The 21,983-nt window shown below is 42.7% G+C and overlaps 1 protein-coding gene across 4 annotated transcripts in view; it reads left to right on the top strand.

Annotated features, from left to right (window-relative positions):
* LOC115471913 (dimethylaniline monooxygenase [N-oxide-forming] 5-like) overlaps window positions 1-13,879 on the top strand; it is a 77,509-nt gene extending 63,630 nt beyond the window's left edge. For all 4 annotated transcript variants that reach the window (XM_030205848.1, XM_030205852.1, XM_030205851.1 and 1 more), the window contains exons 8-9: window positions 5,432-5,504; window positions 12,370-13,879. In XM_030205848.1, the coding sequence (XP_030061708.1) occupies window positions 5,432-5,504; window positions 12,370-12,718 (422 nt within the window). In that variant the 3' untranslated portion in view covers window positions 12,719-13,879. The remainder of the gene's footprint in view (window positions 1-5,431; window positions 5,505-12,369) is intronic.
* Window positions 13,880-21,983: the final 8,104 nt, after the last annotated feature.

Here is a 21,983-nt window from a genome sequence, read left to right as displayed (position 1 = left end):
TTAATGGCAGCCCACATTGATAACTTCCCCCTTTATTTGACAACTACATACCACACTTTAGTAAAAAGGGCCCTATAAGTTTTATTATAGCAGCCAATTTTTAGATTCCTTTTACTGGTGCAACATCTGCAGGAACCGTTGATCCGTTGTCTTTTCACCACTCTGTAGAGTAAAATGTTCACCCCTGGTTTGCTGAATGCCCACCTGATGCTCCTTAACAGCACGAAGAGAACTAGTCCAAACTATTTCCCCATTAACTGCCGGATTCTATATGTTGTGCCTTAATTTCTATGCAGAAATCGAAGCATGATCAATAAGAATGCAAGTAACTTAATTGGTTAACCATCTAATCAGTGCTGTCAATTGGATGTTAAGCAATCAGCACTAATTGGCATTAAGATTTACATGCACAACTCGCTAAGCGTATTCTATAACATGGTGCGCATAAATTCTAGGTCATGGACGGGGCTGGGCGTTTCTAAAATCTATGCGCGTTGTTTAGAGTACACCTGCTCTGTGCCTAATTTAGGTGTCATGATTTACGACAAGTGAAATGTGATGTAAATGGCCATAACTACGTTTGGTCACTTGGAGATGCGCTCAGCGTATTCTATATACTGTGCCGAAATTTAAGCCTATTCTGTAAAATTTAGGCATACTTTAGAGAATATGCCTAGGTGTATTTTTTTTGTCTGCACGGAATTTCCAGGTGCCGTATATAGAATCTAGCCCTAAATGCATAAGAACACCTCTCAATAACAGCAGTTTTACTAAGTGCAGCTGGGATATGTATTTCTTGATGCAGGCATTTGTACCTTGTAGCATACATTAGGTAAGTTTCTAGAGTTCTGATATTAGATAGTAGAGGCCTGCTATAATCTGTTACTGGTCCCATGGGAAGCTTTTATAGAGGGGTCCCCTTTTATTTTTATGTGGATAAGCCACATTTACTATATCTCCTTGAGTAGCATGTCACATTTGTCAATAACTGTCAACAAAACGCTTGATATCAAATACATAGACAGAAGATTCATCAAAATGGTTGACTGCAAACAGGATTTGGTCATTTTGAAAAAAAAAAACATCATGTTGTTCTTCGTATGTTATGGTTATTCCCCCTGCACACAAGCACCAAAGAACTTCTAGGGACTGCCTTAACTATGTTTGATTTTTAACACCCTCAGACAAAATGGGCCAGAGTATTTAAGTTAGCCCTTTACACACCTTTAAGATCCTCTCAAGAAGCATCACTATCTGTCCCCTCACCAAAAGAAATTGTATGATTTGATAAACCGCCTGCAAACCTTCTCAGGAGTAGCACCCACACTCTGGAATTTACTCCCAGAGGGGCTATGTACGACTCAAGACTAGCTCGACTTCAGGAAGCAGGTGAAAGCCTGGTTTTTCTCCCAAGTCTTTAATACATAGTGGGACCCTTTTTCAGAGCAGTGGTAAGCTCAACGTGGGCTAACTAGCTGTTCCTCAGACCCCATCCCCACCAACCTACTTAGCACCATCGCTCCTACTATCACCCCCACCATCTGTCATATCCTCAACCTCTCTCTCTCCACTGCAACTGTCCCTGACATCTTCAAACATGCTGTGGTCACACCACTCCTCAAAAAAACATCTCTTGACCCTACCTGTCCTTCCAACTACCGCCCCATTTCCCTCCTACCCTTCCTCTCCAAGATACTTGAACGCGCCGTTCACAGCTGCTGCATTGATTTTCTCTCCTCTCATGCCATCCTCGATCCGCTTCAATCCTGCTTTCGCCCCCTACACTCGACAGAAACGGCACTATCTAAAGTCTGCAATGACCTGTTCCTCGCCAAATCCAAAGGTCCCTACTCCATCCTCATCCTCCTCGACCTATCCGCCGCTTTGGACACTGTCAATCACAACCTACTTCTTGACACACTGTCCTCCTTTGGATTCCAGGGCTCTGTCCTCTCCTGGTTCTCCTCTTATCTCTCCCATCGTACCTTCAGAGTACACTCTCATGGTTCGTCCTCCTCCCCTATCCCGTTCTCTGTTGGAGTTCCTCAGTGATCTGCCCTTGGGCCCCTTCTTTTTTCAATCTACACCTCTTCCTTAGGCTCCCTGATCTCATGGTTTCCACTATCATCTTTATGCTGACGACACCCAGCTGTATCTCTCCACACCAGACATCACTGCGGAAACCCAGGCCAAAGTATCGGCCTGCTTATCCGACATTGCTGCCTGGATGTCCAACCGCCACCTGAAACTGAACATGGCCAAGACTGAACTTATTGTTTTCCCACCCAAACCCACTTCTCTTCTCCCTTCACTCTCTATCTCAGTTGATAACACCCTCATCATCCCTGTCTCATCCGCCCGCAACCTCGGTGTCATTTTCGACTCCTCCTTCTCTGCGCATATCCAGCAGATAGCCAAGACCTGTCGCTTCTTCCTCTACAACATTAGCAAAATTCGCCCCTTCCTCTCTGAGCACACCACCCGAACTCTCATCCACTCTCTCATTACCTCTTGCCTTGACTACTGCAACCTACTCCTCACCGGCCTCCCACTTAGCCACCTATCCCCCCTTCAGTCCATCCAGAACTCTGCCGCACGTCTTATCTTCCGCCTTGACCGATATACTCATGTCACCCCTCTCCTCAAGTCACTTCACTGGCTTCCGATCAGATACCGCATACAGTTCAAGCTTCTCCTACTAACCTACAAATGCACTCGATCTGCAGCCCCTCCTTACCTCTCTACCCTCATCTTCCCTTATGTCCCTACCCTAACCTCCACTCTCAAGACAAATCCCTCCTTTCGGTACCTTTCTCCACTACTGCCAACTCTAGGCTCCGCCCTTTCTGCCTCGCCTCACCCCATGCTTGGAACAAACTCCCTGAGCCCATACGCCAGGCCCCCTCCCTACCCTTCTTCAAATCATTGCTCAAAGCCCACCTCTTCAATGTCGCTTTCGGCACCTAATCACAACACCTCTAATCAGGAAATCTAGACTACCCCAACTTGATATTTCATCCTTTAGATTGTAAGCTCTTCTGAGCAGGGACCGTCCTTAATTATTAATTTGTACAGCGCTGCGCAACCCTAGTAGCGCTCTAGAAATGTTAAGTAGTAGTAGTAGTACTGCCGGCCCAGTGTGGCCGCCAGCGGTACTCGCGCCCTGAGCGTGTGCCATTTCCAGGAGAAAAAGAAAACCCCCAGAAATGGCTTGCGTGGTGGTAATCGGCATCGCCGCGCACTGCCCGGTTACCGCCGTGTTAGCATGGGAGCCCTTATCACCACCTCAGTGGCTGGCGGTAAGGTCTCCCTGTCACATGGCCATGCGGTAAGAGTTCTCTTACCGCATGGCCATGTGTGCCTGGGGTCTTTTTACCCGCTGCGGTAAAAAGGACCCTGGCGTGCGGGAAAAATGGCCCCTGCTGCTAGCGTAGAAGGACCCCAGTATGACTGACAATACACCACTCTGCATCTGGACTAGCTTACTTCACACATTGAGGCATATTTTCAAAGCACTTAGACTTACAAAGTTACGTGTAACCTATGGAACTTTGTAAGTCTAAGTGCTTTGAAAATGAGCCCCACTATAACTTAGTCCAGTTCGTTATCGTATTTAACTGTAGAAAGAACCTGCATTGAGTTTAGCCACCCATCTGTTTATCCCAACTTACTCTGTACTACCCATCTTGTCCCCATCTATATATCTGCACTTGGCCTCTCGGCTACGTATTGTGGAAATCATTAGCATTAGATCTGTTATTTGAATGTTCTAATGCATACTTATTATAAAGTTCATTAGTATTATGCTGATATCGCATTATATCTCTGTTATTTGAATTTCAGCGCTATTAAATGTGCATATTTTGATACAGTTTCATGGTCCTATTATTAGGATTTAATTTGCTGTTCTCAAGTTTACCTCATTTATTGTATTTATGTTTGTAGTTGGTCATTTTTACTATTGTTATTCTGTTAACAAAATTGTAAGTTCTATGTTAAATTGCATCCACTGTACACTACCTTGGGTGAATCTCTTCATAAAGGTAGTTAATAAAGCACAATACATAAATAAATAACTGTAATGGCTTCCATGACAGGCCAAGAATGAGACTAGTTGCCATTGCTATCCCCAGCCATCCCAAGTCCATGAAGGGTTGACGCCCAAGGCTACAGGAGCTGTGGTGGGGTTTATTTATTAAAAATGTTAAATTCCGCACTATCACAAATGTTCTAGGTGGATTACAATTCTTCACATACATCTAATATAATAATAATTTGTACCTCAATGCAAAAAAATCTTCATTACTTGATCAACTGATACTTGCTGAAAAGTAGACCACTGCTCATTTAAGGACAGAGGACAAGACAATTCAATAGGTAGTCTTGAATTATCAATTTGATGTACTATTATTGTCACTATACCCATAAAACAATCAGCAATTGTAAAGCTAGAAATAACAAGATCAGAATCTCGTGGGTTCTTAGGTTCTCTTAACAAAGCTGACTCTATAGCAAATTGCTCCTTAGAACTCAGAGCTTTTTCAATAACATCATCATAATACACACATTTTGCTACCCGAGTGGCCTTCCAGTAAGATGTAAGTAATGAATTGTAATTATCCTGGGAAATTCTGGAGGGAAATTGTTGCCATTCTCTCTCACTCTCTAAAAGTCTGTTTCAATAACCGAAGCTCATCCATGAACCAGGGCACTTTGTGAAAATGACACTGGGCCTTCTGGTTTCCAGCCTGCTGCTCTAACAATTAGATTATTCTTTCACCCCCGTGTTCTTCTTTTATGAATAATTTTAATTAATATGCATGGAGCAGAGTTCGGGCTACAGCATGAGATTAAATTGTTTGACTTTCTGTTTTTATTAGGTACTAGTAAACAAAGGCCCGTTTCTGAGCGCAATGAAACGGGCGCTAGCAAGGGTTTCATGACTGCATGGCTCGTCGCTGTTTTTACCTGGTTCGTGGCGTGCACCGCTGCTGTTTCCATTGTAGCTCTGTGTGGGTGGCGGTTTTCGTGCCCCGCCCTCTACGTCATCGCGTTTTGACGCAAGGGCAGAGCAGAGCTACAGTGTTGAAATCCGGAGTTTGTGGCCTGAGTAGATCATTGGAGGTGAGAATCTGCTCCGCCCTCAACGTCATAACATTTGACGCAAGGGCGGGGCCCAGAGACTGTGATTTTCGTGGCTTCAGAGCTTCGAACATATGAACCTTGGCTTCAGTGACGTCAGCAGACAATAGAACGTTGAGGGGGAGTTTTATATATATATAGATGTACAAGATATGCATAGTTTTGTATGTAGACTAGAAATGTGATAAATAAATAAATGTTAAACATTAGTACAAATGTTCTTCACAAAAAAAGACAACAGGTCCTTCCTAGAATGATTCTTCTTACAATTATAGGCTTTATTTTGTAGGAGTGACTAAGCTACCTACTGCAAGCAACATGAAATATGATATTGCACAAAAGAAGGAGGCAATGAACAAACAGTAAGAAATTCTGCATTTACTCAGAGTAATAACATCCTGTCACTTGATAGTTTTTTTTCTGGGTCATCATAATATTTTGTTTGATACAGGAATAATTTTCATTCCATTGAGTTTTATTCATTTAGGGACCCTTTTACAAAGGCGCGGTAGGCTCTATGCATGAGCAGCATGCGCCAAAACGAGACTACTGCCAGTCTAGCCCCTCTCCCCCCGCAGTAATTTCGGATTTGGCATACACCCATACCGCTGGGACAAGTTTTATTTTAAAATTTCCTACCACGTACGGTGTTTCCAGCATTAATCAGCAGTTGGCGTGTGCCAAACGGTCACCGCACTTGTAGCACATGAGCTCATCGCTAGATCAAGGGCTCAGGCTGTAAATAGGCATGCGCTGGTTTCAATTTTACCACAGTCCTTTTTCCCAGAAGCGGGAAAAACTGGCCCAGCGCCTACCAAAAACACGTGCCACACTACCGCAGGCCACTTTTTGCCGTGGCTTAGTAAAAGGATCCCTCAATATACTTCTTTCTGGAAAGAAATTTCAGTGCTTCTAAGTGAAATCTGTAAGACAGTCAGTTCACAGCTGACATATGACTTCTCTGACATCAGCAACTCGAGAACTCAAATAATGAATCAATAGAATTGCAATGTGCAAACTTCTTCAAATCTGCCTGTTGCATGACCTCTACATAGTCCTACTCTTGATTAATCACTTTTTTAAAATATATAAATCAAAGTGATGTACAAAGGTTTTTATTTTAATCTGTAATATTTAATTGAAAAGAACACTATTAAAATAGGAAAGAATCCTTTCATACAAAGAACAATCAGACAAAAACACCCAATTCTAACTACTGTATTCTTGCTTCATGCTTAAGTAGAGGAGTGTGGTAGCCGTGTTAGTCCACTCTTAAGGTTATCAATAGAAATCAAACAAAATAAAACATGGAAAAGAAAATAAGATGATACCTTTTTTATTGGACATAACTTAATACATTTCTTGATTAGCTTTCGAAGGTTGCCCTTCTTCGTCAGATCGGAAATAAGCAAATGTGCTAGCTGACAGTGTATATAAGTGAAAACATTCAAGCATTACTATGACAGTCTGACAGGGTGGGAGGATGGGGGTGGGTAGGAGGTATGCATGGGGACATCAAAGCATATCATTGATATTCTAACAGGATGGGTGTGGATAGGTGAGGGAATAAGCAAATGTTGCTTCATGCTGCTACTCTCCTACCCAGGGACGGTTTAGGAAATAAATTTATTGAGAAAATAGGTTTTTCAAAAGAACCTAAATGTCTTCAAAAAAGTTTCAGATCTAATGACCAATGGAAGACCATTCCAAAGGAAAGGAACCAAAAAATAGAAACCACTTTTACGTCTCATTTCATAGTAGACTTGCCTAGAATTAGGACAAGCCTGTGATCATTGATAGAGCGCAAGCAATGATTTGGCATGTATGAAATAGCCAGTGAAGCTAGATAATAAGAAACAGAATCATAACATCAGATAAAGGCGAAATGACCCATCCAGTCTGCCGTTCCTCAATAACCATTAGCTCCTCCTTTTCCTAAGGGATCCCATTTGCCTGTCCCATGCTTTCTTAAATTCCGATACAGTCTTTGTTTCCACGGCCTCCACCGGGAAGCCATTCCATGCATCCACCACGCTTTTCGTGAAAGATTCTTCCTAAGCCTATTTTCTCTTAATTTATCCTATGCCCTCTCATTCCAGAGTTTTCCTTCATTTGAAAAAGGCTCACTTCCTGAGTATTAACTCCACTGAGGTATTTAAACGACTCTATCATATCCCCTCTCTCCCGCCTCTCTTCCAGCGTATACATGTTGAGGTCCATGAGCCTGTCCCCATATGTTTTATGACAAAGACCTTTTACCAATTTGGTAGCCACCCTCTGGACCAACTCCATCCTCCTTATATTTTTCCGTAGCTGCGGTCTCCAGAATTGCACACAGTACTCCAAATGGGGCCTCACCAGAGACTTATACAAGGGCATTATCATCTCTTTTTTCCTGCTGGTCATCCCTCTCCTTATGCACTCAAGCATTCTTCTGGCTTTGACCGTCGTGTGTTCTACCTGCTTGGCCACCTTAAGGTCTTCAGACACAACCACCCCCAAGTCCCACTGTTCTTCCATACACAGAAGCACTTCACCCCCTATACTGTACTGCTCCCTTGGATTATTGTAAACCAAGTGCTTGACCCTACATTTCTTAGCATTAAATCTTAGTTGCCAATTTTCAGACCAGTCTTCAAGCTTCACCAAGTCCTTCCTCATGCCATCCACTCCCTCCGAGATGTCCACCCTACTACAGAGTTTGGTATCACCCGCAAAGAGACAGATCTTACCAGACAGCCCCTCTGCAATATCACTCACAAAGATGTTAAAAAGAGCCGGCCCGAGGATCGATCCCTGTGGCCCAATATTGATAACATCCCTTTCCTCAGAGCAAACTCCATTTACCACTACCCTCTGTCTCTTCCCATTTAACCAGTTTTTCACGCAGTCGGTCACTTTAGGTCCCATACCAAGGAAATCATGTCAAATGCTTTGCTAAAATCCAAGTATATTACATCTAGCGCCCCTGCCATGTCCAACTGTTTGGTCACCCAGTCAAAGAAATCAGTCAGATTTGTCTGACACGTTCTGCCGCTAGTAAAGCCATGCTGCCTCGGGTCCTGCAGTCCATTTGATTCAAGAAACCTCACGATCCTTCGCTTTAGAAGCGTTTCCATTAGTTTACTCACTACAGAGGTCAGACTGACAGATCTGTAATTCTCAACCTCCTCCTTCTGCTCTTTTGCAGAGGGACCACATCCTCCGGGACCACTCCAAACTCTAATGAGGCATTGAAGAGGTCAGACAGTGGAGCTGCCAGAACATCTCCAAGTTCCTTGAGTACACTCAGATATATCCCATCAGGCCCCATCGCTTTGTCTACTTTTAGTTTATCTAGCTCCTCACAAACACAGTCTTCTGAGAATCGGTCCTGGTCTACCACATATCCAACCCCCTTAGCATTTGTTTTCTGTGGTCCTTCCCCCAGCCTTTCATCCATGAGCGCAGAATAGAAATAATTGTTAAGCAGTTCAGCTTTATCCTTATCAGCTTCTACATATTTCACCCCCTCAGCTTTGAGCCTCACAGTGTTATTTTGGCACTTCCTCCTGCCACTTATATATCTGAAAAAAATGCCTTCTAATTTTACCCTATTGGCTATCTTTTCTTCCATTTGTCTCTTCACTTTCCTGACAGCTTTTCCAACTTCTTTTAGCTTTTCCAGATATTGTTGCCTGTCGTCCTCTTTGAGTCCTCTTGTAACTTGTGAAGGCTAATTTTCTTTCCCTTAACTTTTCATCTACTGCGTTTGAGAGCCAGAGTGGCCTTCTTTTCTTCTTACTCTTATGTAATCTTCTGACATAAAGGTTAATCGCCTTTAAAGCAACTCCTTTCATTTTCTCCCACTGCTGTTCTACTTCCTTCAACTGTTCCCATCCAACTTTTCCTTGAGAAATTCCCCCATCTCGGCAAAGGTAGTTCTCTTGAAATCTAGGACCTTCAGTCTCAAATAAACCCTCTCCCCTTTTGTCATAATATTGAACCATACCATTCGGTGATCACTAGATGCCAAGTGATCTCCTGCAGTAACATCAGAAACAATTTCCTCGTTTGTAAGCATGAGGTGTAGAATAGCTCCATTCCGCGTTGGTTGGGTCACCCACTGCTAAATCAATTCTTCCTGTAGAGAATCCAAGATCCCTTTGCTTCTAGTTGACCCTGCAGCAGGGATGCCCTAATCGACGCCCAGCATATTAAAATCTCTTATCAGTAGTATTTCCCCTTTTCTAGCTATCTTATGGATATCTTCTATTGTCTCGCCAATTTTTTTTACTGTGGAGGTTACCTGTATATTACACCAACATAAATACATTATAATGACTGTGGTGCAGTGCATATGTGCCAGAATGACAATATGCAAGATAAGAAGATTTTATAATGCAAGATAAAAAAAAATCATATACAAATATTTTCAGGGTTTTTTTTTGGATCTATGATTACTTTTTGTACTGTGTGCAGAAGAATCGCTAAAAAAAGCATTTTTGTCTTTGTTTGCCACAGTTATATGAGATCTTTTTTCCTCCTTGCAATGTCACTCCTCACTGGTTGGGTTTTGATTAGTATCTACAATTGATTTCAGTGAAGCTGATCTGCAATGTGGTTTATACAAGAAATTACATTGGCTCCCTGTTCACTTGAGGATCCAATTTAAAATTCAAACACCGACCAATAAAGCCTTACATAAGCGTTGTCATACTGGGACAGACCATCAAGCCCAGCATCCTGTTTCCAGCAGTGGCCAATCCAGGTTACAAGTACAGTGGGGGAAATAAGTATTTGATCCCTTGCTGATTTTGTAAGTTTGCCCACTGACAAAGACATGAGCAGCCCATAATTGAAGGGTAGGTTATTGGTAACAGTGAGAGATAGCACATCACAAATTAAATCCGGAAAATCACATTGTGGAAAGTATATGAATTTATTTGCATTCTGCAGAGGGAAATAAGTATTTAATCCCTCTGGCAAACAAGACCTAATACTTGGTGGCAAAACCCTTGTTGGCAAGCACAGCGGTCAGACGTCTTCTGTAGTTGATGATGAGGTTTGCACACATGTCAGGAGGAATTTTGGTCCACTCCTCTTTGCAGATCATCTCTAAATCATTAAGAGTTCTGGGCTGTCGCTTGGCAACTCGCAGCTTCAGCTCCCTCCATAAGTTTTCAATGGGATTAAGGTCTGGTGACTGGCTAGGCCACTCCATGACCCTAATGTGCTTCTTCCTGAGCCACTCCTTTGTTGCCTTGGCTGTATGTTTTGGGTCATTGTCGTGCTGGAAGACCCAGCCACGACCCATTTTTAAGGCCCTGGCGGAGGGAAGGAGGTTGTCACTCAGAATTGTACGGTACATGGCCCCATCCATTCTCCCATTGATGCGGTGAAGTAGTCCTGTGCCCTTAGCAGAGAAACACCCCCAAAACATAACATTTCCACCTCCATGCTTGACAGTGGGGACGGTGTTCTTTGGGTCATAGGCAGCATTTCTCTTCCTCCAAACACGGCGAGTTGAGTTCATGCCAAAGAGCTCAATTTTTGTCTCATCTGACCACAGCACCTTCTCCCAATCACTCTCGGCATCATCCAGGTGTTCACTGGCAAACTTCAGACGGGCCGTCACATGTGCCTTCCGGAGCAGGGGGACCTTGCGGGCACTGCAGGATTGCAATCCGTTATGTCGTAATGTGTTACCAATGGTTTTCGTGGTGACAGTGGTCCCAGCTGCCTTGAGATCATTGACAAGTTCCCCCCTTGTAGTTGTAGGCTGATTTCTAACCTTCCTCATGATCAAGGATACCCCACGAGGTGAGATTTTGCGTGGAGCCCCAGATCTTTGTCGATTGACAGTCATTTTGTACTTCTTCCATTTTCTTACTATGGCACCAACAGTTGTCTCCTTCTCGCCCAGCGTCTTACTGATGGTTTTGTAGCCCATTCCAGCCTTGTGCAGGTGTATGATCTTGTCCCTGACATCCTTAGACAGCTCCTTGCTCTTGGCCATTTTGTAGAGGTTAGAGTCTGACTGATTCACTGAGTCTGTGGACAGGTGTCTTTCATACAGGTGACCATTGCCGACAGCTGTCTGTCATGCAGGTAACGAGTTGATTTGGAGCATCTACCTGGTCTGTAGGGGCCAGATCTCTTACTGGTTGGTGGGGGATCAAATACTTATTTCCCTCTGCAGAATGCAAATAAATTCATATACTTTCCACAATGTGATTTTCCGGATTTAATTTGTGATGTGCTATCTCTCACTGTTACCAATAACCTACCCTTCAATTATGGGCTGCTCATGTCTTTGTCAGTGGGCAAACTTACAAAATCAGCAAGGGATCAAATACTTATTTCCCCCACTGTATCTGGCAAGATCCCAAACAGTACAATACATTTTATGCTGCTTATAATAAGCAGTGGATTTTCATCGTCCATTTTAATAATGGCTTATAGACTTTTCTTTTAGGAAGATATCCAAACCTTTTTGAAACTCCTCTAAGGTAACTGCTTTTACCAAATTCTCTGGCAACAAATTCCAGAGTTTAATTACACATTGAGTGAAGAAATATTTTCTCTGATTTGTTTTAAATTTACTACTTTGTAGCTTCTTTGCGTGCCCCCTAGTCCTAGTATTTTTAGAAAAGAGTAAACAAGCGATTCATGTCTACCTGTTCCACTCCACTCATTGTTTTATAGACCTCTATCATATCTCCTCTCAGCCATCTTTTCTCCAAGCTGATTTCTCCAATTTTGATTTTGCCACATGTCCATTTTTGGCAAAAATTTTTAAAAAGGTCTTTTTTACAGGCACGTTGAAAAATGGATCAGCGCATGCCCAAAACCCGCGCCTACACTACCGCAAGCCATTTTTCAGTGTACGTTTGTAAAAGGACCCCATTGTATCAAATGAATTTACATCCCAGTAATAATTCTTATGTTAAAAAGAAATTTTTTGTTAAAGAAATATGAAGTTAGGATTTGTAACATAATTAAAAAATAAATATGTCATAAATAAGATTTTGATGCATACTGGTAGGCATAAATCCAGTGTGCAGGGCATTGACATCTTTTTCTTAGCTGTCTGCCAGTAGTCTGTCAATGTATTGTTTCTGAAATGAAGGAAAACCATGATATATGCATATACAAGAAAACAAGAAGGTCAAGAGAATATCAATATACTTTTTATTTTAGGTTCACACAACTTATGTGATAATTCGTGTTTTCTTCTGTTTTCAGATATGTGACTAGCAATCGCCACACTCTTCAAGTAGACTACATAAACTACACAGATGAATTGGCCATGCAGTTGGGTGTCAAACCCAACATTTGGAGCCTCTTTCTCACAGACCCAAAATTGGCTAGGGAGGTTTTCTTTGGCCCTTGTACACCATACCAGTTTCGTCTAACCGGACCAGGGAAGTGGAGTGGAGCCAGACAAGCCATCCTTACCCAGTGGAACCGAACTGTGAAGCCAACAAGAACTCGTGACATAGCTAACTATTTGAATCGGTCGTCAGTACCAGTGTGGCTTAAACTATTTGGGCTTATTGTTCTCTTTGCTGCTTGGTACTTTTTTAGTTTTTAAGCTAAATAAAGACATTTGTCCCGCTATGCTAGATTTCTTCAAACTCAATCTATCTTCTCTTCTTACACATGTTACAGTGTAAAACTAAGCAGAGAAAATTGGAAGATTGGATCCTATGGGTCAATATTCAAAAGCATTTAATCAGTTAGTCGCTTCTTCTCAATTTGAAGTCTGATAGAATATTTAAAATTCCAATACCTCCAACACTGTCCTTTGTCAAGTCTCTGTGTTTAGGATTCGGACGTGTGATAAATCTAGTAGAAATTTATAATACAAAGTTGAATTTCTTACATAAATTTATGTTTGTCATTGTAGAATTATAAGAAAACAGGGCTAGAAAGAACTGCAAAAGATCAACTACATGTACATTTCAGGACCTAGTGAAGGAATGGCTCTTTGGACAGGGCTGTAAAGAGACAGAACATTGGTAGGTAGCCGTATTGTATGTTTATATTGAGCAAGGGATGGGGTGAATGGGAGTGGGATTCACATTGTGTGATTGCGTTTCTCGATTGTAAATCACTTCAGGTTTGGAGACAAATAGAAGTGATATACAAATTATCTAAATAAATTAAATAATTAAGTCCTTATGGCTGCATATAGGAACATATGCTTAAGCCATTCCTGAAAGATGCTTCTCTAATCAGCTCGTACAGCCTATAATAGACAGACTGCAACACTGGCATGTAGGGGATCCAGATTAGGTCACACATTCATTTGGGTCAGTTCATTCAAACTGCTGCAGGAGTGGAGCTACAACTGTGAAAAAGAAATAAAAGCAACCTTTTATGGATGACCATTCTACCATTTCCCAAAGTAAAATGATCTACATTTGCTATAAATATATTTTCCTGAATGTCTTTAAATAAATCTCTATTGCTGAAATTTATGTCCATTTCTTGTCTTTTCCTCAGTGAATAGATAACTCATCTTCATTATTTCACCCATTTATGTATATCATATACAAATGTTATCAAATACTACGCTTGAATGTAACTTGCTTTGAGCTACAGCGGAAAAGGAATGAGCTAAATCTAAAACTCCTTCCTTCTTAGTTCTCGAACCTTTTATCATTTTTTGTTACTTTTCTTTAAATTGTTTTGTTACTTTTCTTTGAATTGCCTCCAAAATAAAGAATTTGCAGCAATGTAAAGAACTTTACCAAGACGACCTTCTATTTTCAAAGTCATGAGTTGTTTGATCAATGAACTAGTTCATGCCTATGAAGTCTCTCACTTTTACAGTTGATGCAAATGAGAACAAGAAAGCCAATACATGCAGCCTTGTGCATAATGTTATCATATCTCCAGTTTGAGTTCCTTATATGAACACTTTTGCAGATGCACTCATAACATAATAGCATTCATTGATATGCAGATTCCTGCCACAGTTACTCCAGCATCAAGGACAAATGCTTTTGGCACTGGTGTAGCTGTGTGGCAGGAATGGATGGGTGTATGTATGATTTGGATCCTTTTCTGTATGTCAAGAAAAGCCTTAAAACCCACTGAACTTCAACCCCTATATCATAAAATATTAGAGAAATGGGATTTTAACAATGTGTGGCAGTATGGTGCAGTTTCACAAGCTTTTAAAGACACATTTGCTTGTGAAAGCGAGGGGTTGAGATTACTGTTTTGATAAATGTATGAAGCATTTTTTGTTTTATGACATTATTCTATATGTTTTATTGTGATCCACTTAGTTGTAGGCGGAATAGAATTTTTTAAAAATAAAAATAAACTGACCAATAGCAGAGTAGCTTTACAAATGTTCAATGATATCGCAATGCACTCCAAGCTACCTGACAGTTCAACTAGACTGAACTGGTCTGTTTTCCATAAGAAAAGGTGGTGGGGGTGGGGACAGGAATTCAAGTGTTGAGGATATTGAGGACAAATGGAATATGTGAGTTTGTGGTCAGCAGGCAACAAAATCTGAATGAATATTTCAAAAGTTATGAGGGGAGGCATGAAATTCACGCAAAGATAATGATATTTATATTTTTAAATGTTTATTTGAATGTTTTCAAATACAATAAAAGCAAGCCTACTTATACTGAAAGCTGAAAAATTTAATACACTAATTAGAAAAGAAAAAGAAACAACATTTATTCTACAATACAAGGTAAACTTAATCAGTTATATTCCACCATAATAACTGGATATCTTATCCGTTTAAATCAGTGCTTTTTTTGTGCCGGTGTGCGCTGGTACGGTGTACCCGCACCTTTTTTCTGAGGTCTGGCTCAGCTCCACGACTTTCTGTTTGTGCACCCGTGCTCCCTGTGTTGAAATCTTCTGTTTACCCAAAGTTGCGGTGAACCGGCGGTGAAAGCAGTAGGCAGGCAGGCAGGCTCGCCTCCTTGTCATTTCCCTTCCCTCTCAGCATCACGCCTTCCTCTGATGTAATTTCCTTTCTGCGAGGGCGGGATGCGCTGAGAGGGAAGGGACGCGACGAGGAGGCGAGCCTGCCTGCTGCTTTCACTGCCAGTTTGCCGTGACCGGGTAAACAGAAGATTTCAATGCAGGGAGCATGGGTGCATGAATGGAAAGTTGGGGAGCTGAGGTGGGGCTGGGGTTTGAACGATCTCATTGGCAGGTGGAGGCTGGGGCAAGTCAGTGGACATGGAGGGGAGGGGGAGGATAGGGGGCAAAAGAGAATCGCTGGACATGGAGGGGAGGAAAGAGGAGAATCGCTGGACATGGAGGGGAGGGCAGGGGAGAGAAGAGAATCGCTGGACATGGAGGGGAAGGAAGAATAGGGGCAAAGGAGAATCAGACATGGATGGGAGGGGAGGGCAGAGGAGAATCGCTGGACATGGATGGGAGGGGAGGGCAGGGGAGAGAAGAATCACTGGACATGGATGGGAGGGAATAATAGGGACAAAGGAGAATTGCTGGACATGGAGGGGAGAGAGGAGAATCATGACATGAAAGGAAGGGAAGAATAGGGGCAAAGGAGAATCGCTGGGCATGGATGGGAGGGAAAGATAGGGGGAGGGCAGGGGAGAGGAGAATCGCTGGACATGGGAGGGAAGAATAGGGGCAAAGGAGAATCACTGGACATGGATGGATGGAGGGGAGGACAGGAGAAATGCTGGACATTGATGGAAGACAGGAAGGAGATGCACATGGATAGAGGGGAGGGGAGAGAGGAGAAATGCTGGACATGGATGGCGTGGAGGGCAGGGAAGAGAAATGTTGGAGGGAAGGAAAGACAGAGGAAGGAGATGCACACGGAGGGGAAGGGATAGAGGAGAAATGCTGGACATGGAGGAGAGGGAAGACAGAGGAGGGGAGAGAGTTGAAAGGCTGGAAGTGAGATGAACATGGGGAGAGGGGGAGAGGAGAAATGCTGTACATGGATGAAGGGGAGGGAAGACAGAGGAGGAGATGCACACGGATTTAGGGGAGATGAGAAATTCTGGACATGGAGGGGAGGGAAGAGAGGAAGTGAGATGAACATGGATGGAGGGGAGGGAAGAGAGAGGAAGTGAGATGAACATGGATGGAGGAGAGGTAAGAGAGAGGACATGAGATGAACATGGATGGAGGGGAGGAGAGAGGAGAAATGCTGGACATGGATGAGAGGGAAGAGAGAGGAAGGAGATGCATATGGATGGAGGGGAGGGAAGAATAGGAAGGAGATGATACTGACAGAGATGAGGGAAAGGGAAAAGAGAAAAACTGCACATGGATGGAGAAAATATGCAAGAACTGGATCCACGCTATACCTCCTCCAGTCAAGTCTGCAGAGGACCCAGCTTTTACCTATGGATGTAGAGCAAGAAATGAAGAAGAAGAAAGGAAGCCCTGGAAACGGAGTTAAGGGAACAGATAGCAGCAGAATCAGAGACTGGAACCAACATGATCAGAAAAACAAACTCACCAGACAACAAAGGTAGAAAAATCATTTTATTTTCATTTTAGTGTTTGGAATATGTCCAATTTGAGAATTTACATCTTTTTTTTTTTTTGCGCTGGGTATACTGGAGCTGTAACAGCTTACATAAATTATTTATAATGAAAAAAAAATCACAAGTTATTTTTTCTCCTATACTGGTATAGTATTCTCAATGATACCTGTTTATATGTGCCATGGCTGGTTTAAGGGGTGTGGCTACCATATGGGCAAAGCCATAGACCCCACCCATAATGAGTACCGGTACCTTTTTTCCTACAAAAAAAGCACTGGTTTAAGTGAATACTCAATTGACTTATGTGTTCAGCTAGATCTGCTGAATGTACAGTCCTAATGTTAACTGGATAAATTAACTGGTTAGCTTTAGGACAGTTATATGTACATTTCTACTTAACACCTAAAGTTAATCAGATAACACTGAATATTGGCACTGTTTAACTTTAGCCTATGCCCTTGACATGCCCCTCATTCCTCCAAAGACTTATGCCCAGAAATTCGAAAGCCCCATGCTGTTCGAAACAGCACTCTAAAAATAGCGCTGGAAAAGCATGGAGCTTTACTGCCCCTATGATCAAATTTATGCGTGCTATTATCTCAGAAAGATCCTCCTACACTTGTTTGACAGGTCTGAGCTGTCAAAAGCCCAGATCTGTCAAACACGGACTGAAGGTCTATGGGACCACCAGACCCCAAATAGCATAGCCCTGTGCCCCACCGAACTCCTCTTTATGCAGCCTAGCATCCTTCTGGCCATGGCCGTCGCCTTGTCACATTGTTTCTTCACCTTCAGATCCTCCGACACCAACACCCCGAGGTCTCTCTCCTGAGTCAAGCTTAATAATCTCTCCCCTCCTATCCGGTATCTCTCTTTTGGGTTTCCGCACCCCAAGTGCATCACTCTACACTTCTTAGCATTAAATTTTAACTCTTACTATCAAAAAAACCTTAAGAACTAAAAATTAACTATAGTGCAATGTGCAATTTTTTTTTTATTTTTTATAATATGCTGATAGTGCTGAGTGACTGGGTAGCTTTCACTGGGCTGACTAGCAGTCCTTGAATGTTTCATACCCAACTTGACATCATAGCACCAGTACCTCCTTCCTACCTATAATGTTAAGTTATTGTGATTATCAACAGTTTCTCTACATTAGCAATCACTGTGTGAATCAGGATTCCAAAATCTAAGTTAAAGTCCCAAAAAGCTTGTAAATGCGTGGACTCCCACGTAGGATTGGTTACTTATCTGGCGCTATGTGGGGTAGTGGTTGATTCAACCTCGTTCAGCTGAAGTTCCAGTCCAGTGAGTGATGTGCAGTAAAACGTGATTCCTAAGAATGTTCCCTTATATACAATACAAAGGGAACTGCGCAGTACAGAATATGCGTAGAATATGCCCTGTCCATAGATTGTACACTAAACTGCACTTGCCATGTAGAATTCAGAGCAGACACTCTAGACATGTTAATCCAGTACATAATCTTCTTAGTCTAAGAAACTGGTAGATTTTGTTTACGAGACTTCTGGTGAAACCTTGTATATTGTAAAAATGAATTTCTATCATAGTTTTTTTTTTAATAAAAAGAGTTGCCATAAAATAATGTGTCCTTTTTTATGAAAATGTAATTGATTTCATGAGACTCATACTGCATTGTAAATGACAAATTTACATCTCATGTGTAACCAAGTGTAGAAAACATTGAGGTCCCCTACACTACCTTCCACAAAATAAAAATATCATCAATATATCTTTTGTAATGACAAATGTTGTCTTTAAATGGATGATCATGCAAATATGTATCCTCAAATCAAGCCACATATAGATTAGCAATATCATAGGCCATGATTACGCTGTTGGCTGTACTTTTGATTTGTTGGTAAAAAAAAACATTTTGGAATTTAAAATAATTCCTAGTGAGAGCAATGGTTGCAAGAGTCAAGATTAAACGGTTAGGGATTCTGCTGTTTTCTGTGTGGCCCCAGAGTATTTTCTCAATAACTAACAAGGCCTCAGTCTGTGGTATATTAGTGTATAAGGATTCTACATCTAATGTGACTAATATAACCTTTGATAGATTGCCATCAAACTGATCCAAAAGATTAATCTAGTGGCGTACCAATGGGGGGGCGGTGGGGGCGGTCCGCCCCGGGTGCACGCCGCTGGGGGGTGCCATGGTGCGTGCCTATCACCCAGTCTCCGAGTTCGCATGTGTTCACTGCTCCCTCTGCCCTAGAACAGGTTACTTCCTGTTCCAGGGCAGAGGGAGCAGTGAACACATGCGAACTCGGAGGCGACAGGCACGCGCCGCGGCACCCCCCCAGTGGCGTGTCATTTCACTGGGGGGTGAGGTGTCATGTCACTGGGGGGGGGTCACGCTGCACCCGGAGGGGGGGGCGCATCGGCGATCTGCCCCGGGTGTCAGCCAGCGTCGGAACGCCACTGGATTAATCACGTGTAATGAGTCCCAAATGTATGAATTAAAGGTGTCACAACTGTCAGGAAGTCCGGAGTAGTGAGCCCTTGAACCACTGCCAGTGACCGGCAGCAGCAGGTGAACCACCCAAACAGGAAGCAAGGCTGAACATAGACAGGCTGGTACAAGCAGGACCGGAGCTAGCAAGATTGGAACTGAAGCTGTTGGTAGGCAGGGCTGGAATAAGCAGGACTGGAACAGGATTCAGAATTCTTGAACAGGCTTGACTGGAACCGGATGCTGGAACAGACTTATCTTGGCTGGAACCGGATGCTGGAACGGACTTGGCTTTGCTGGAACAGGATTCAGGATTCTCAAACAGGGTTCAGGATTCTCAAACAAGCTTGGCTGGAACAGGATTCAGGATTCTCAAACAAACAGGATTCAGGATTCTCAAACAGGGAGGACACAAGCAGGATGGGAACTGAAGCTAAAGACAAACAGGGCAGACACAAGCAGGATGGGAACTGAAGCTGAAGACAACAAGACAAGAACTAGCAGGGCTGGAACTGCATCCAGCACACACAGACGAAAACTCATCTGAAGACCTCTGTTGCAAAGGCAAGTCTGAAAGTTCCCAGGTGCTTAATAAAGGCAATTACAGATGAGGTCACAGGTGAGGCTTGGCAGCAGAAACACCAGGGCAAGTCTGGAGTACTGGAACATCAGGACTGGAATGAACTCTGGAACATGTCTGGGATATAGGAAGAAGACAGTCCACAGCAGCCATAGGGACCGGCCACCAGAAGGCAAGATGAGTGCAGGCATGGGATACAGTCACAACTGTGACAAAAGATACATATGACCATAAAAAGAAGTCCACACAAATTGAAAGGGGTTCAAGGACTGAATCATTCCCAGACACAATGGGTCTGCCAAGAGGATTACTCATGGACTTCTAGATTTTAGGTATCATATATATTGTTGGAATTAATGTTTTGTTTTTTTTAATCAAAAATGTACTCTCCTTGGGGGTTAAATACTCAACGTTAAGGGACTACGTTGACCACTTCAACAATCTCTTTTTGTAATTCTGGAGTAGGGTCAGAGTCCAAAGGGATGTAATACTCCCTATCATTAAGTTGTCTTTCTACCTCTAATATAATCAGTCCTGTTTAGAATGACTATGCCCTTTCCCTTATCAGCGGGATTGATGACCATATGGAATTACTGTCCAAAGATCTTACTGCCTAATATTCTTCCTTAGTGAGGTTGTAGTACCTTTGCTTTTTATTCTTTTCCAATTCAGCAATATCTCTTTGCACACACTGTTTGAAAGCCTGTATAAGTGGATCAACCGGCCCAGGTGGTATCCATTTCGATGGTCTTTTTACAACCGAGGTGTCAGTGCTAAGAGACTTGCTTTGGGGGAAAAAAAGTGTATAATCTGTAGTTTACGTGAAAGCGAAAAAGATCAATCCATGTTTGAAATGCATTGTATTGGGTGGATGGCACAAATGGAAAACCTTTTTGTAAGATGTTTGATTCTGAATCTGAGAGAACAATGTCTGAAAATGTTAAAAATGGGTATATCTATATCCAACTGTCTTTGCCGGCATGTATATGGCCTCTGCTCTGTAAGGGCCTGCTTATGCCTCTCCTCCTGCCTCTGTCCTCTCTGATATGTTACATAATTCTCTTTCTAGAGTGGGCCAGCTTCCAGGTTCCCCTTCTTCCAAATATGATCTAAAAAAGACTTTCTTAGGTTGATGCAGGTGCCAGCACTGAATATCAGATAATATAACTAAAAAACCAAGGTCCAATTAGAGAAGGGCAAATGAGAGAACAGAAATAGGGGAATTAATATCGTAGAACCTCAATTACGTGTGAAAATATATATTGTTTTTTGGAGTAATCTCAGAGTAAAAACTCACCCAAGCGAGGAAACGTCAAAGCGATTTATACCTCTAAGGGTGGCTAAGCTTCTCAATCATGGATATACTCCTATGAATTTTCAATTTTCTTAAGTGAGCAGACACCCAGTGCTCTTTAAAATTAAACTTCACACCCTATTATCCATTCTCTCATAGTCCACCTCCAATGAAAACACTCCAACACTCCAATAAGTAGTGCTACGGAGGTATATTTTCACAAGTCCTTGATGACCAAATGCCTTCTATAACTAATGTATCAAAATAATTGTTTTTTATGATAGAAAGAAAGGGAGAATCTTTCTCAAATAACTTAGCTTTAGTAGAGGTGGTCCATTGTTGTATCCTTTTTCATTACAACATCCTCGTTCCACACCAATACTGTTCAAACACTTGTACCGTCAAATCCACGCTACACCAATCTAATTATGTATCACCACTGAATATCAGGCCAGCACTTGTATAACTTTTTTTTTTAATCTAGACCTCCAAGCCCATTCCTGCTCTCTCCTTCCCTGTCCCCCTCCAGAACACCTTCCCTGCCCTGAACCCTCCATGCCTACTTGAATCCTGGTCATCCAGCAGTGGTTGTTGGGGACAGGAGCATAGGCCCCTTGCTCCTGTACCTTCCAGCAACCTTCCAAAATGGCTGCAGCACTTATCATGTAGTACCACAAGCTGCTGTGAGAGATCATGGTAGCCATTTTAGAAGGGCGCCACAAGGGGCAGAAGCAAGGAGGCTGCACTCCTGCCCACAACGACCACCGCTGATTCTTGTGTAGTACCACAAGCTGCTGCAAGAGATCATAGCAGCCATTATGGAAGGTCGCCACAAGGAGCAGGAGCAAGGGGGCTGCACCCCTGACCACAACAACCACCACTGAACCACCAGGGAGACAGGTAGCCTGGGAGGGGGTCTACCTGGATGGCTGTGGGTTGGGGTAGAGGGTGTTCTGGGCAGGAGGAGAATACTATTTTGCTGCAGGTTAGAGGGAG

The sequence above is a fragment of the Microcaecilia unicolor genome, chromosome 6 (assembly GCF_901765095.1).
Source record: "Microcaecilia unicolor chromosome 6, aMicUni1.1, whole genome shotgun sequence".
Taxonomy (NCBI): domain Eukaryota; kingdom Metazoa; phylum Chordata; class Amphibia; order Gymnophiona; family Siphonopidae; genus Microcaecilia; species Microcaecilia unicolor.
Note: the sequence above shows the minus strand (reverse complement) of the source record. Positions and strands in the feature narration are given on the sequence as shown.